At 49.5% G+C, this 15823-nt stretch overlaps 1 protein-coding gene across 1 annotated transcript in view; it reads right to left on the bottom strand.

The window, feature by feature from the left end:
- The window catches only part of cdh23 (cadherin-related 23), a 160408-nt gene that overhangs the window by 89508 nt on the left and 55077 nt on the right, over positions 1–15823 (bottom strand). Inside the window, 3 exon segments of the mRNA XM_060073834.1 lie at positions 7493–7571; positions 14130–14258; positions 14693–14887. Of these exon segments, the coding sequence (XP_059929817.1) occupies positions 7493–7571; positions 14130–14258; positions 14693–14887 (403 nt within the window).

Consider the following 15823-nt stretch of genomic DNA (forward strand, 5'->3'; position numbering starts at 1 on the left):
TCCCAAGTGTGATCTCTCTCTCCTGTTCTCTCTCACCCCTCTCCGGCTCTCTTTCTTCCTCTTCCCTCTCTCTCTATCCCTCTCTCTCCCTCCCTCTCTCACCCTCCCTCTCTCCCTCCCTCCCTCTCTCTCCCTCCCTTTCTCCCATGAGCTTTTAAGACGTCCGAGCCCAAGTTGTCCCGAGTGTGATCACCATGACTAAGCTCGTGGCAACTGTTTCCCTCCAGTTTTCTGACAACGCTGTGGGGGTGCTGGAACGCTCTCAGTGATGAGCGGTGGCGCACGGCCACTTCCCGGGAAGAAAAGTCTCAGGGCGAAGCTTTTCGTGCGCTATGCTAAATGTACACAAATTAGTGTCACTTTTGGGGGGATTACGCCCACCAGCCGGTGATGAGGGTGAGCTTTTAGATATTGTCCTCAAAAGTGTGGCACCGCCGCCGCGGTTTTGTGTCACACAGAGATTCGTTAGCGCACGCATGCGGGTGCACACGTGCGCTTCACGGCACCTGCGACTGGAGTGATTGTGTCCGTCTGTGTGCGTCTGGCTGACAGCTAGTGTGTGTGTGTGTGTGTGTTTTGTGCGTGTTTGGGGCTGCGGTGATCAGCGATAATGCACCTCCCCCAGAGTGTCATCTGGAGACAAGCTGAATTTCATGAATATGGAATTAACCACTTTTTAATAAAAGTTTTCTCCGGGATCTTGAAGGGCAAATATCTGGATTCAAAATGAGGCTCTTGTTCGCCGTTCAATAACTAGATATCATGTAGGAATAACTTTCAAATATCACGTACGAGGAATAACTTCCAAATATCACTTACAAGGAATAACTTCCCTAATATCAAGAACCAAGAGAAAGAACCAAATACCAATTACCAAGAATAACTTCCAAACAACAAGACAGACTACCATATACAAAGGACCCAAAAAGCATCAGATTACCAAGACAAACAACCAAATACAAAGAACCAAAGATATAAGTACCAGGACAGAATGCCAATGCCAAGAATAAATATCATATCTCTCCGTTCTGCAGTCCACTGCAAAAATAATAGTGCCAGTGTTCCATGCCACACAACAGTGACCTATGATACACTTGGACCAAACGAGTCACCTTGCATTGAGACATCTCAAGGCATTGTCACACAGGTCACAGAAAAACTCTTGCTCCACACCCACCAGCTCTCAGGGTATATAATCAAACTCTGAGCAATCGACTGATCTGTCGGCTCAAGGTGTCAACTGTTCACATTGAGGTGCTCTCGTGTTGAGTGAGTGTGTGTGGATGCCCTGCAGTATCCCTCTCTCTCCCCCTCTCTCTGCCTCCCTCTCTCTCCTGTCTGTATTGTGGATCGGATTTACTCTGTCATCCCCTACTTGTTGGGTCTTACTCTTGACACACAGACAAACAATTCAGATTTCCATGCGACTACAAGTGGCAAGAAAACGTTGTTTAGAAGATACAGCACTCTAAAGAAAAATAGGAGGAAAAAATGACAGGAATAAATGAGAATAATATGAAAATGAATGAGTTTCGGTTGTAAAATTATCCAAAGGAATAATGCTTTGATGCAGAAAAGCAGTCGACCCTATTGTGGAAATCACGAGATATAAAAACTATCGGGAAGCAGTGTTTTCATTGTCTACAGAAGTGAAACGTAAATTAACTCCAGTAGTGTACCATAGCGGGAACACTAGTAAACACGGGAGCGACAGACAAACGACACAGTGTCCGGTTGAGTGATGCATGGCCGTGTTATCCGACGGGACAAAGAGGATCGAGCCACTCCTGCACATTATCGGGATTCCTGCACAGATTATAGGTGAAGGTGTGTGTGTGTGTGTGTGTGTGTGTGTGTTTGTGTGTTCAGGGGATGAGCCTCAGACTGACTTATTGAAAAGAGCCCAGAGAGAGCCCTGGCTTTCACTGGGACACTCAGCCAAGAGAATAAAAGCTATAAGCCTCGTCCGTATCACAGCCGGCCGCTGCAGATACAGAGCAGTTGGCTACCGGGGAATGAGAGGGAGCAACGTGAAGTGGCCACACACACAGCGATAGAGATACGTGCAGAGATGGCATGGGGAGCGTTCCTATGTATGTGTGTGTGTGTGTGTGTGTGTGTGTGTTTGTGTGTGTGTGTGTGTCTGCGGGTGAGAGAGAGGTTATAATCTCCATTTCCTACTTATCGGTGTGCTCATGCGGGAATTGGTGTGGCCGGCGTCACGTCTGACCTGTGTGTTGGGGAGGACAGCGGGACAAGGCCCACTCGTCCCTCACAGAACCACTCGTCCGGAACGGGGTGGAGGTGTGTGTGTGTGCGTGCTTGCGTGCGTACGTGCGTGTGTGCGTGCGTGCTGGCCGCAGAACCCCGCCCTGGTCTGGACGGTTGGTGTTCGGGCTGGTACCATGTGGTCCTCCCTCTGGGGGTCAGAGGGGGTCGATGTGATTCAGGACCGGGTCGGACCACTGAGAGATGCAGCCCCTCTAACGCCCTCCCCAGCCTGGGGACAGGACTTATGTTTTTCTCTCCCTCCCAGGAAGAGGAAGATAAATGAAAACTATCATCGGCTCTTACTGCTATTCTGCTTAGCCTGGTGCAAATTCAAAACACACACGGCGGCGATGTTTGGGGGGGTCTTGAGAGGTATGGAGAGGAGGGACGTTTGGGTGGATGCAAGGTGGTGGTGGTGGTGGTGGTGGTGGGGGCTGGGGTAAGTATGGGATAAGTTGTGCACGTCGGTGTGTGCGTGCGTGTCTCACGATCACAGATAGCATGCAAGACGAAACAGAGATGAACAAGAGACGAATGGGAACAGCTTGGCACAGATCCTGATGCTATTGTGTCTTGTTGCAGGACAGCCCTTCGCATAAAGACTCTCCCACTGTCGTTAAAACACAGCACACAACAGACCCCCGGACACGGCCACGTCGACTGATAACAGAGGGCTTGTTGTTATGGATCCAATGCACACAACAGTCCATATCTATGGTTCATGTTGTCACCGTAAAGTACATTCACATTCTAAAAGCCCTGTTTGAAAGTGATTGGGCAATGTGAAGACTTTATCGAGGATATTTTTGACTTGCAAATCACTGTGTAATTTTATTCCAGTCATCAAGATAATGCCCGTGTCGCTCGTGTTGGAATAAGACGCACAGTTGGATGTTTGCCCTCTATATCTCCAAACCGTCATTAGCCCAGATGTTTTCAGAGCCAATGTCTTCAGAACCAAATATTGTGGAGGATGTATTGAGCAACTCTAACTTTCTTTCTTTCTCTCTGCCCCTTGCTGTTGCCGCTGGTCTTATACACACACACACGCGCATGTGCACACGCACACAAAGATAAACACACACGCATGTACGCACGCACCTATGTACGCATGCACACACACACACACACAAACACAAAAAAACAGTAACAAAGACACATACACACAAATAAATCACTAACAAAGTCACACACATACACACACACACAAACACACACTAACAAAGACACACACACACAAACAAACAAACATTTACAGAGATATCGCTGATGGAAAAAAATAGAACTGCTGAGGTCATTTTATATTCATGATTGCGACTGGAGCCATAGCAACTGATGCAACAGCAGTGAGCAGGCAGATATTTGATTCCCTAGTAGCGCTGCTCCAGTATTAACTAGATACCTGGACAGACAGTCCTCTGTTCACCTGCCTATCTTCCTAATGGACCAATGGTCATCCCATAGCCTCGGGCCTGTTCTCCTCTTTAATTGAATTGTTATTGTGCACATTGGACCTTCTTGAATAGACTTTACTTGGCATAAGAGTGCCAACAGTACATATACTGTATTTGTATGGTACGTTGGTTTTTAAATGTCAATAGAAATTAAATGAAAGTAACTACAATCCGCATTTTATCACTGAGATATGCAAATGTGACCGGATCTTTTGAGATGATTTACAGTGAATTTTTAATCATTTTGAAGCTGTTCCCTGAGGGGATTATTGACTGCCTTTAGGACTTTAAAAGATGTACATCGTAAAACCAATAAACGCCTTTGAACCACTTTCCCCAGCTTACCAAGACACAAACACACAACTTTGGCGTGTAGGAAGCAAAAAGCAAGTTAGCCTCCAGCTTTTAGATGTATTGCATGCAGAGGGGCATGCCAGTGGCTAAATCTGTTTTTAAGCGATGTTGATTGGACAAGCTCAACAGTTGATCAGACATCTCCATAAAATAAACTTTCTTAATAGTAAAACCAAAAGATCAAAGCAATTCATCAGAGGCCAACACAAAACTCGCCCCATTGAGAAAGAGCGAGCCTTCCCCTTTTGAAGCCGAGTTTGTTTTGATGCAGAGCGTCCGCGTGTCACGGCGTGTCCGGAGGGGCCGGAATGGTCCTTTCTCCTTGGGAAGGAGCCAGCCACCAGTAAGACGATAATGCGGAGATGAGCCATCGGATGCTGATGAGAGCGGCGGGACACAACGACACAACAACACAACGGCAACACAACAGCAGCCACGCGATCAGCGGCTCGGCGCTATCTCCCGCTCGCATCGCCATTGCCGCAGCCCGCGTCCCTTCCCATTGGACGAGGCGACGGCGGCGAACCCCATCTCGAGTCGCTTCCGTCATTAGCATAAATCTTCAGCGCAATTATAACCTCGTTTATCGTTAATTACCGAGCTAATGAGACGAGTCCCGCAGGACTGAGTCGCGCCCTCTGAGGACACCGTGGAGGAGGGTCGGCCGAGCGACGCCGCTGCCAAAAACAAGCGCGCCCCCGCGGAAGTACACAGCCAGGCGTGCGCATGGATGTGCACACAGACATACACACAAATGTGCACATCGACGGGCACACAGTCACAGACATGCATATAGATGTGCACAAAGACATGAACACAAACGCACTGGCTCACATCGAAAAAATTAACATTAACGACAGGACAAGCACACGCACACACGCGCACCCCCCCCCCCCCCCCACACACACACACACACACTAGCACGCACACGCACGCACACGCACCAAAAGCCTTCAACCCACGTCCTGTGTCTCCAACCTTCTTTGCCTGGCACCACATCATCCTTCACATTTCATTATCCATCAGACTTATAACGATTTTATCAGGCCTACAGACTCCATCTCCATAACAGCTTAGCACGCCGCCGTAACTCTTGATTTCACCATGACTGAGGGTGCGACGCACCACCTAATTAATGAGTTTTTAATGCTCCTCTCCTCTGGAGGTTAGCACTTCCACTTTGGCAACAAACACAACAAACAGACCGTGTTGCTGCGCGAGCTCTGAGCGGGCCGTACCAAGTCATGTGGTGGGTTTGCCCAGAGCGGGCCGTACCATCTCATGTGGTGGGTGTGCCCTAAGCGGGCTGTACCAAGGGGTCTGGCGTTGTGACGTAGCGGAGGGTAGAGCTGATCGACGGAACAAGCACTATTATTAGGGATACACGTTTAATACACAGTGTATGGGGAAGGTCAAGTTTACACACAGACATGACATCCACACGCGCACCCACACACGCACGCACACAGACAGACAGAAAGACACACAGACCCACAGACGCACACACACACACAAATCCACAACCCCACATACACACGCACACGCACACACACACACACACACACACACACACACACACACACACACACACCCCAATAGTGCTCTGTAAACTACAGACGTTCACACAAAGCCGTAGCAGCACCCACAACGGCAAGTATCCACGGTAGCACTGTGACACACCAACACTCGAACGCCCCCCCCCCCCCTTGGCACCGGAGCACCGTCGAGATCCAACCCTCCCCACGCAGAGCGGCTGGTCGGTCGGGGGCGGGCTGCATTCCAACACAGAGCACCGAGGCTCGGCAGTGACTCAGCAGATGGTTGAACGAGGAACATCTCCATCACTCAGGTGACCCTGCGGCGCGACAGGCTTATCGCAGCCCGTCGGGCCCTATCGGAGAGAGGGAGCCGCTCGGAGCCCGGGGGCGGCGCTCTCCCGCCGGGCCCGGCCATCTTGGGCTCCGCAGGGGCCCGCAGGAGCCTTTAAAGGGCCTGGCACTGGAAGAGAGCTGAGCTGAGCTGAGCTGAGCTGAGCTGAGCCTGGTGTTTTGTTCTGTGAGGCGGCCCCAGCTCGCCGCACCGATCATTGTCTGGAGCCAGACGGCAGCCCCTCTGGAGGAGCCGTCGTTCATTGGACGAGCCGAGAAACTGCTGATTGCGGTGAAACAATATCAAAATGGCGTCACAGGGATGCTATGTTTTTTTTTTACCATAATGCACTGGTGTCATGGGGGGGGGGGGGGGGAGGTGTGCTTTGGAGACTGGAGATTGGCAAACCAGACACACAGCAGCTCCTATCTTGAAGACTTTTATATTGAAGAAAGCAAACAAACACAAACCAGGGGAATATATATTTGTTCACAGGTTTCCTGGGCCAACTGGCTGGTTTGTTGTCCTGCTCTGTAATAGAAAAATATAGAATATACCACTCGCTATGTACTTTTTACAATCAATATCAACAGAGAGATTGCAAAAGTTTAATCTCATGAGACTTCTATATGCATTTAAATTTCATCTGGGAATTGTTGTAGATGAAAGTGTGTTTTGTCATCAACTCACCGATCAAATACAGAAACTCTACCGAGCTCAATACAAACTCCAACACCAAACCTCGGCTGCCACCATAAACAAATCAGCAACATATCATATTTATCTTATTTGCCTTGTTGGGACTGAAGTATTTACATATATAATTATTTCCACCGCCACCATTGTGGAGGTCAAGAACACAGTGATGAGCGGACAAACAAAACACCCCAACTTTCAGTGAATACGTATGTCCTGCTCTGACAACCTCTTCCCTATCAAGGAGTCTAGACTCTAGAGCCTAAAGTCGAAACTCTAGACTAGACTCTAAACTCCTCATAGGAGTCTAGGAGTCATAGTCATAGGGAAGAGGTTTGTCTAGACTCAAGACTCCTCATGATAGGGCAGAGTTTGGGAAGAGGACTCTAAATTCTAGACTCTAGACTAGAGTCTAAAGTGTAGACTCTAGACTCTAGTCTAAAGTCTAGACTTTATAATAGACTCTAGACTCCTTACGATAGGGAAAAGGTTTGTCTAGATTTTAGACTCTCGAGTCCAAAGTCTAAAGACTAAAGTCTAGACTCCTCATGATAGGGCAGAGTTTAGGAAGAGTACTCCAGACTCTAGACTCCAGACTCCTCATGATAGGGAAGAGGCTTGGAGGAGGATGGGAAGTCTAGACCCCCAGCCGTGAGTATGCCCATAGCGACCCGGAGGGCCCGACCTGTTGGTGATGATGAACTGCTCTGTGGAGCACGTGGCCGCCCCAGCAGCCATTGATCGCTGGTCTTTGATGAGGCTTGTCTATTATGGCTGAGGGATTATGATAAGCAGCGATTGACTCTCCGGTGCGGCGGCTGATGTCGGATTGATTATGTGCCACGGACCTGAGATGATGGTGTAGCCAATCCCACGCGGGCGTCCCAGATCCTGGTCAATGGCTCTTATCTTCCGCACCTCGTAGCCCTGCAGACACAACAACACACACACATACACATTCAATAACGTGCATGAACACACACACACGGTCAGTAACGCACACACACAAACACAACTCCCCTGTTCAGTTATGTACAAGCAGAAAACACACACACACAAACGCCCGTTCAGATACGCAAGTGCGTGATCAGTAATGTGCACGCACACTCAAACACACACACACACACACACATATGGTGAGTGACGATCACACACCCATACAAACACGCGCACACCCATACACACACACACGGTCAGTAGCATTCACACAACCAAACACACACGCGCACACCCATAAACACATGCACACATGGTCAGTAACGTGCACGCAAAAACACACAGTCAATACCTTACTGACTTTGTGTTTCTCTGGGCAAGTTACTGGACTCACACACAAACACACACACACACACACACACACACACACACACACACAACCAAACACACACGCGCACACCCATAAACACATGCACACATGGTCAGTAACGTGCACGCAAAAACACACAGTCAATACCTTACTGACTTTGTGTTTCTCTGGGCAAGTTACTGGACTCACACACAAACACACACACACACACACACACACACACACACACACACACACACACACACACACACACACACACACACACACACACACACACACACACACACACACACACACACACACACACACACACTCATACGGTTACCCACACATGTGCAGGCAGCCACACAGGCATTATTAGCATAAACACATGAAAAGACACACACATACAGACACACTAACTCATTTCCATTGCACACATACATGATTAGGAAGGCACGTGGGCACAAACAAGCATATACACATAAGTACAAACACCCACACAAACACAAACAGCGTATAATATTGGCTGTGTAATCTTCAGTCAATAGAGAAAAAGCTAATTATGCAGCCAAATAGCATCTCCAAACGGAGTACGTTTCAGACTCTCCCTTCAGTTCCACCAAGCATCAGTGAGACGGTCGGTGAATACACAGCTGCAACAAATGAAATAACATGACATAAAGGATGAGCAAGAATTGTTTACTCCTGCTCATCCACCTTGATTTATTGATACCATAGGAGAGCAAATATGTTTCGCCACCTTTGATGTTGCCTCGGTGTTTACATTTTCGACTCAACATGCTGGTTTATGAACCAGCGGGTCAGATATTTTGAAGGCATCCCCAGGGATGAAGGGATGAGGTAGAAGTATTCTATTAGAATGCAGACACCATAACACTTGAAGACGCATTTAGTGCAGAATCTGATTTACCGTCAAGCCTAGACCCTGTATCATCTATACATTCCAAAAGCCACAAAATTGTCTCTTTTTTGCAAAATAATAAACTGCATCACAGCAGGGTGGTCATAAATACTCTCTCCCCCTTTTCCAGCCTCCCTCTCTCTCCCCCTATCTCCTTGTTTTGCTGTGTAGTGGGTCATTAGCTATCCATCCGAGCAGATTTCACCTCTTATTGTTTCTAAAACTCTCCGTCTGAGCCAGTGAGTCTGCATTGCGACCCAGAAGGAGAGAGGGGCAAGCGAGAGGAGTGGGGGGAGAGAACAAGAGAGCGACGGCGACTGAGAGAAAGCTATTTGAAAAGTCTTTGATCCGTAGAGCTTCCTGAGCGCTCTCGCCTCAATCAGACATGGCTGTGATACGTCAGAAAACACCTCCTGTGCAATGGAGAACGAAATGGCAGGACCCACTACACACTTCGTAATTATCTCTCTACCCTGTCTCCTCTCTCTCTCTCTCTCTCTCTCTCCCTCTTTTTTCGTCTCTCGCCAAATCTCTCTGCCTCCCATTGATTCTACAAATTGTGTTGGAGACGCGAGTATGCTTCATTTCTGCCAAAGCGTCTTCTGTCATTGACCAATTACAGCAGAATCAATTACAGGCCTTTTAGAGTGGGGGGCGACACACTGATCTATGGCAGAGATACAAACGCAGGCACACACAAACACACACACGTACTCACACACACATACACACACGCACACACACACACACACACACACACTACGCACACATGTACACACACAAACTTTACACGCACGCACGCAAGCACACACACACACACACACACACACACACACACACACACACACACACACACACACACACACACACACACACACACACACACACACACACACACAACCAAACACACAGCTGTGACAAAACAGATAGAGAAGAGAGAGAGGAGGAGGGGAGGGAAATGCAAAGTGAATGCGGAGGGGAGGCAGATTAGGACGGCGCTCTAATAGGACATATTCTCAGAGAGTCCACGCAGGTGGAATATGTTCAATCAGGTGTGCCAGAGAGACGTGGCAGCTGGTGGCAGGAGGTGTGGGGGTTGTGTGCCGAACACACACAGCACCTCTGTGATTTCGTGCCCATTTGGAGCTCATTGGTTTGACAGACAAATTGTTTTTGTCCCGGGGAATGGGCTGAGATGTCTGAGCAGCGGTGCCGTGATGTTCAAAGCAAGAGCCGCCGAAAAAAAACTTTTACCCTCCCTGCGATTTCATGTGATGTCTTCATCTTTTTACGTTTTTTTCTCCTCCTCTGGTGACAGTTTGATCATAGGATGTAGAAGAAGGCAAAGAGGGAGAGAGGAAAAGGAAGAGAAGGAGAGGAAGATACACACCACACACACAAACAGGCCCAACACACATACAAGAAGAAGTGGCAGAGGTGCCGAGAGGGAGATCCTTGTGTTCCTGGAGAGAGAGACAGTGAAAGAGAGAGAGAGAGAGAGAGAGAGAGAGAGAGAGAGAGAGAGAGAGAGAGAGAGAGAGAGAGAGAGAGAGAGAGAGAGAGAGAGAGAGAGAGAGAGAGAGAGAGAGAGCAAGAGATCACGAGAGCAAGAGTGTGGTGTGAGAGCGAGAGGGACAGAGCAAGAACGAGGAAGAGAGAAAGAGAGAAAGACAGAGATCAAGAGAGAGCGAGAGAGGGAGAGAGAGAGAGAGAGACAGAATAACGTGGCTGAACGAGTCAACACGTTTGAGCAATGGCCCGGGGCTGCAGGGCGGTGTGTTTGATAGGCCCGCCCCGCGCTCAAATGTCAGGGGCCTTGAGGACCGCTGACACGCGCTCTGTCACCGGGCGGGCCCCGCTCTTATCATCACCAAACACTAACTAATGGAAACGACAGCGCCTGATCGAATACTCTATGCAGACAAGCAATGTGTGTGTGTGTGTGTGTGTGTGTGTGCGTGCGGGTATCTATGTCTGTGTGTGTTTTTATGTGCCTCTGTCTGTTTGTATGCCTCTGTGTGTCTCCGGTGGTGTGTATATATATGTATCTGTGTGCATGCATTTATGTATGTATGTACGCATGTATCTATGTGTGTGTGTGTGTGAGTGTTTATGTATCTATGTAAATGTGTGTGTAAGTGCCTCTATGTTTGAATGTATGTGTGAGTGAGTGAGTGAGTGATTGAGTGAGTGAGTGGGTGAGTGAGTGTGTAAATGTGTGTATGTCTCTATGAGTGTATGTATGTCTGTGTGTGTATGTGTGTATGTATGTGTGTATGTTTTATGCAAACTGATCCTACGTGGGTGGTGTTTGCCAGTAGCCCTGAACATGCTGCGCTCTCAACTCTCTGGCCTATCCTCCAGTCTATTAGGAATAGAGACCACCCCCCCCCACACACCCAGCCTCTAAACCCCCCCCCCCCCCCCCCCCCCTGATGCCCGTCTGTGGCAACACTCTAACCGGAATACCCAGCGCCCTCTACTGGCGGAGGCAGGTTCTGCAGCCACGTGGGGGCTCTCTCTATGTGTCCTCCTCTCCCCCAGCGGTGGACCGCCGGCCCCCCACTGTGACCTTCCCGCTGACGGCTGATGGATCGGGGAGCGCTGGCCACGCCGGCCGCAGACTCTGTCACGGGCCGTTAACACCCATGCAAATGTAGCACTTGACATTTGTAGTGCAGCACACGCCCTGCAGTGGCCTGGCGAGAGGGGTGGACCAGGCTGGTGTGTGTAGGGGGTTGTGTGTGTGTGTGTGTGTGTGGTCGTGTGTGTTAGAGGGGTGGGTTGGTGGGGGATTGTAACGGTGTATGGGACACGGAGAGAGAGTGAGAGAGAGAGATAGAGAGTCAGAGAGAGAGAGAGAGAGAGAGAGAGAAGAGAGAGAGAGAGAGAGAGAGAGAGAGAGAGAATAAGCAAGAGAGAGAGAGAGAGAGAGATGGAGGGTGGGAGGGAAAGAGAGAGAGAGAGAGAGCAAGCGAGTATCACAGATAGAGAGAGCGTGAGAGAGACATGGAGACAGAGAGAGAGACAGACAGAGAGAGAGAGAGAGGTGGTACCAGCTACAGTAACAGTGAACAGTGGAGTTGCGTAGCCCTGTGTGTGTGTGTGTGTGTGTGTGTGTGTGTGTGTGTGTGTGTGTGTGTGTGTGTGTGTGTGTGTGTGTGTGTGTGTGTGTGTGTGTGTGTGTGTGTGTGTGTGTGAGTGTGTGAGTGTGTGTGTGCGTTAGGGGGTGCGTGTGTGTTTGGTTGTGTCAGCAGGGCATTGGTTGGGTGGGAGAGCGCAACCATGGCAGAGAAGCGAGGGCCAAGGGCACGTTGAACACCCCTGTGTATAACCGTGGGTGAGTGTGTAGAGACATCAAGTGGCCGGCCCATTAGCCAGCTGGGACTCGTGGCGCACTGAACCAGGGGAGTGGTCGTAACGTGTCTCGTATTAGCCCAACAGCAACTATAGGCTCACAGGGTACGGAGCGCACCTATTAAAGGCTGAAGAGGGCTAGGAGTGGATGGAGAGGAGGCACCTGCTGGGGAACAAACAGGATCATGGAACTGACACACGATGGCACAGACACACAGACACACACAGGGACACAGACACACAGACAAAGACATAGACAACGACACAGACACAGACAGAGAAACAAGGACACACAGACAAACAGACAAACACACACACACACACACTCCCAGACAATAAAATCACTCTTCATTTATAAAAGTAAGCATGACTACAATTATTGATAAATATATATTTTAATTTATAATATATTGTATTCATAAAATAATATATATATATATTCATATAAAGACACACAGAGATATTGACACACCCAAGTCACACAGATGCATACAAACAAATTTTGGCAATTAAAATCAAAAAAGGCTTTCTCCCTCCACACAAGAAGGTTCTAGACTCCCACTGAAACCTTGTTGTTGAAGAGCACAATGAGCCGCAGGTAGAGCTAACTTTAGGTCAAGAAAATCACTTTCCTTTCACTGTGTTGATTGTTTCATCAAGAATGGCGGCAATGAACAATGTACCCCTGTGAGCACACACATACACCTACCCACACACAAACACACACACACGATGCACACACACAAACACACACCTACATACAAACCCCCCCCCCCACACACACACACACACACACACACACACAAACAAAGACCCACCCACCAACAGACGCACAAACACCCACACCACAGACGCATACACACACACCAACACAAACACACAAACAGACACCAACACGTACATAAACACAAACGCCCACTTGGACTGCGGCAGGGAACAAGGGGGGTGGCACACAGAGATAAATTCTGGCCCAAGTGACCTTTGCTGAGGGCCTCGCACCTCTGGAAGTAGCCCCATAAATCCCCCCCAGTAATTACACCCCCTCTAACTCCTAACTCCTGGGTAGCCGCCCGTAGCACGGGGGAGGGTGGGAGGGGGGGAGTGGTTGAGCTCCCCCCCCCCCCCACCCCCCCCACACACCCCCATCAGACGCAGCCGTACACCACAGCCACACAAACACGCCATAACGCATAACACAGGCTGAATGGCCTCACGAGAAGGTAGTGACAGGAAGTAGACAATTAGAACAGGAGGTCAAAGAGGGGGGACCGAAGAAATAAGAGTACAAATATCAATATAGGGAGAGGATGAAGTAGAAAAGGAACGGGATGGAAGTGTGTCAGCAAAGTCAGCAAAGTCACAACTCTTCTTGGTCGTGGCACCGCAGTGGTGGATCGAGCTCTTTGTCGATGCAGGACTGCAGAGACTTGTTCAGTGTTCACCTGGACTCTGCATAGCCTCCCCCTTAGCCCCCCCCCCAAAACAACCCCCAATTACGCACTTATTATATGTTGTGCGTCCTGGCACTTAAGAATATTACTTAGCGTTGCGTACAAGTTATCCCTTTGTTGTATACAGGGAATGGGTTAACCTAGAGGTTGTTACTGCTGGGCACTTGGTTCTATGAACATCCTGACTGTACCAACAGTGATATATTGTTGCTCTTTCTTTACAGAAATGTGCTTATTTTAAGTGACTTTAGCTCAAATATCTGCTAAATGCCCTAAATGAGAGAGGACAGCTAAACAATTGTAGTAGCGAAGATAAGACACCACAGAATGGGCAAAGTAGGAATGATGACCCATAGGGAGACTGGAGAAGGTGGAGATGGAGGTGGAGGGCGAGGTTCCGTTGGTGCATGTGGTGGAGGTGGCGGTACGGTGGGTGCATATTGAGGTGGTGGTGTGGGGGTACTGACCGGGGGCTTGTCCTCCGCTATGTTGGTGCTGTAGGGCAGGTTGGTGAAGACCGGGTTCATGTCCTGGATGTCTGTGATCAGGATGGCCAGGTTGGTCAACCGGGACAGAGGCCGCGACCTGTCCTGGTCCTGATGGTGGTGGACACACACACACACACACACACACACACACACACACACACACACACACACACACACACACACACACACACACACACACACACACACACACACACACACACACACACACACGTTAGCGCAAACCATGTCTATCTCCCCGTGTTTGTTTACTGGTCCGCGGGTCCGTGCATAAGTGTGTTTTCATGTTGATGTGGGTGTGTGCGTGTGTATGTGCATGTGTGTGAGTGAGTGAGGGAGTGGTAAACCTGCATTTATACCGCGCTCAGGGACACCTCGACACTCAACACTCAGAGCGGGGGGATCGAACTAGCAACCTTCTGGTTACCCGCTGAGATGCTCTACCTCCTGAGCTACAATGCGTCGACCCCTAGGTGAGTGAATTAATGTGGTGTGCGTGAGAGTGACCGCGTGCGTCCCCTGACCGTGGCGTTGATGGTGAGCTGGTAGGCTGAGGTGGTCTCGTAGTCCAGCGTCCGGTTGACCGTGACGATGCCGCGGGCGCCGTCGATGGCGAAGAAGGGCGACGGCGGCTGGAAGTAGAAGAGGACGCTGCCCCCGGTGCCCTGGTCCGGGTCGGTGGCGTTCACCATGAACACCGACGTCCCCACAGCCGTGTTCTGAAACGCAGGCGCACGCGGACGCACAGACACACAGACACACAGGTGAACACAGACGAACAGACACACACACACACACACAGACGAACACAACGAACACAACGAACACAGACATACACACACACACACACACACACACACGAACACAACGAACACAGACAATCACAGAGACAGAGACACACAGACATACACAGACACACACAGACACGGACATACACACAGAGAAACACAACCACAGACACACGCACACACACACACACACACACACACACACACACACACACACACACACACACACACACACACACACACACACACACACACACACACACACACACACACACACACATACATACACACACAGGTTAGCAGGTATCATGAGCTACCATGAATAGGATAATACACAGTATCTTCTTCATTTCACACCCCAGCCAATGTCTCGATCCAGCCGGTAGAACTGTACCAGCGGTGAACATTATGTCCTTATTACGGCTGGGTTCTGACCTTTAGTTCAGTCGGCCTATCGTAACATACCCGGGCAGACAGGCCTATTACAACAGGCCCTGTGAGTAAGAAACGTCCCAGAGGAGCTGTTAGGTCAGAACACCCCCCCCCCCCCCCCCCATCTCCTCCCCATCCACTCACATCAGCATGGACTCAGACATAGCAACCGGCCAGCTGCAGATTCAACATGATACTGGGAAACCTAATTGACCCTCATTAATTAGCCCTGTGTGCGAGGTATAATTAGCAGGCAGACTCTTTGTTACGGGTTGATGTGTGTGTGTGTGTGTGTGTGTGTGTGTGTGTGTGTGTGTGTGTGTGTGTGTGTGTGTGTGTGTGTGTGTGTGTGTGTGTGTGTTTGAGTGTGTTTGAGTGTGTGCGTGTGTGTGTCGATATGTGTGTGTGTGTGTGTGTGTGTGTGTGTGTGTGTGT

The sequence above is a fragment of the Gadus macrocephalus genome, chromosome 15 (genome assembly GCF_031168955.1).
Source record: "Gadus macrocephalus chromosome 15, ASM3116895v1".
Classification (NCBI taxonomy): domain Eukaryota; kingdom Metazoa; phylum Chordata; class Actinopteri; order Gadiformes; family Gadidae; genus Gadus; species Gadus macrocephalus.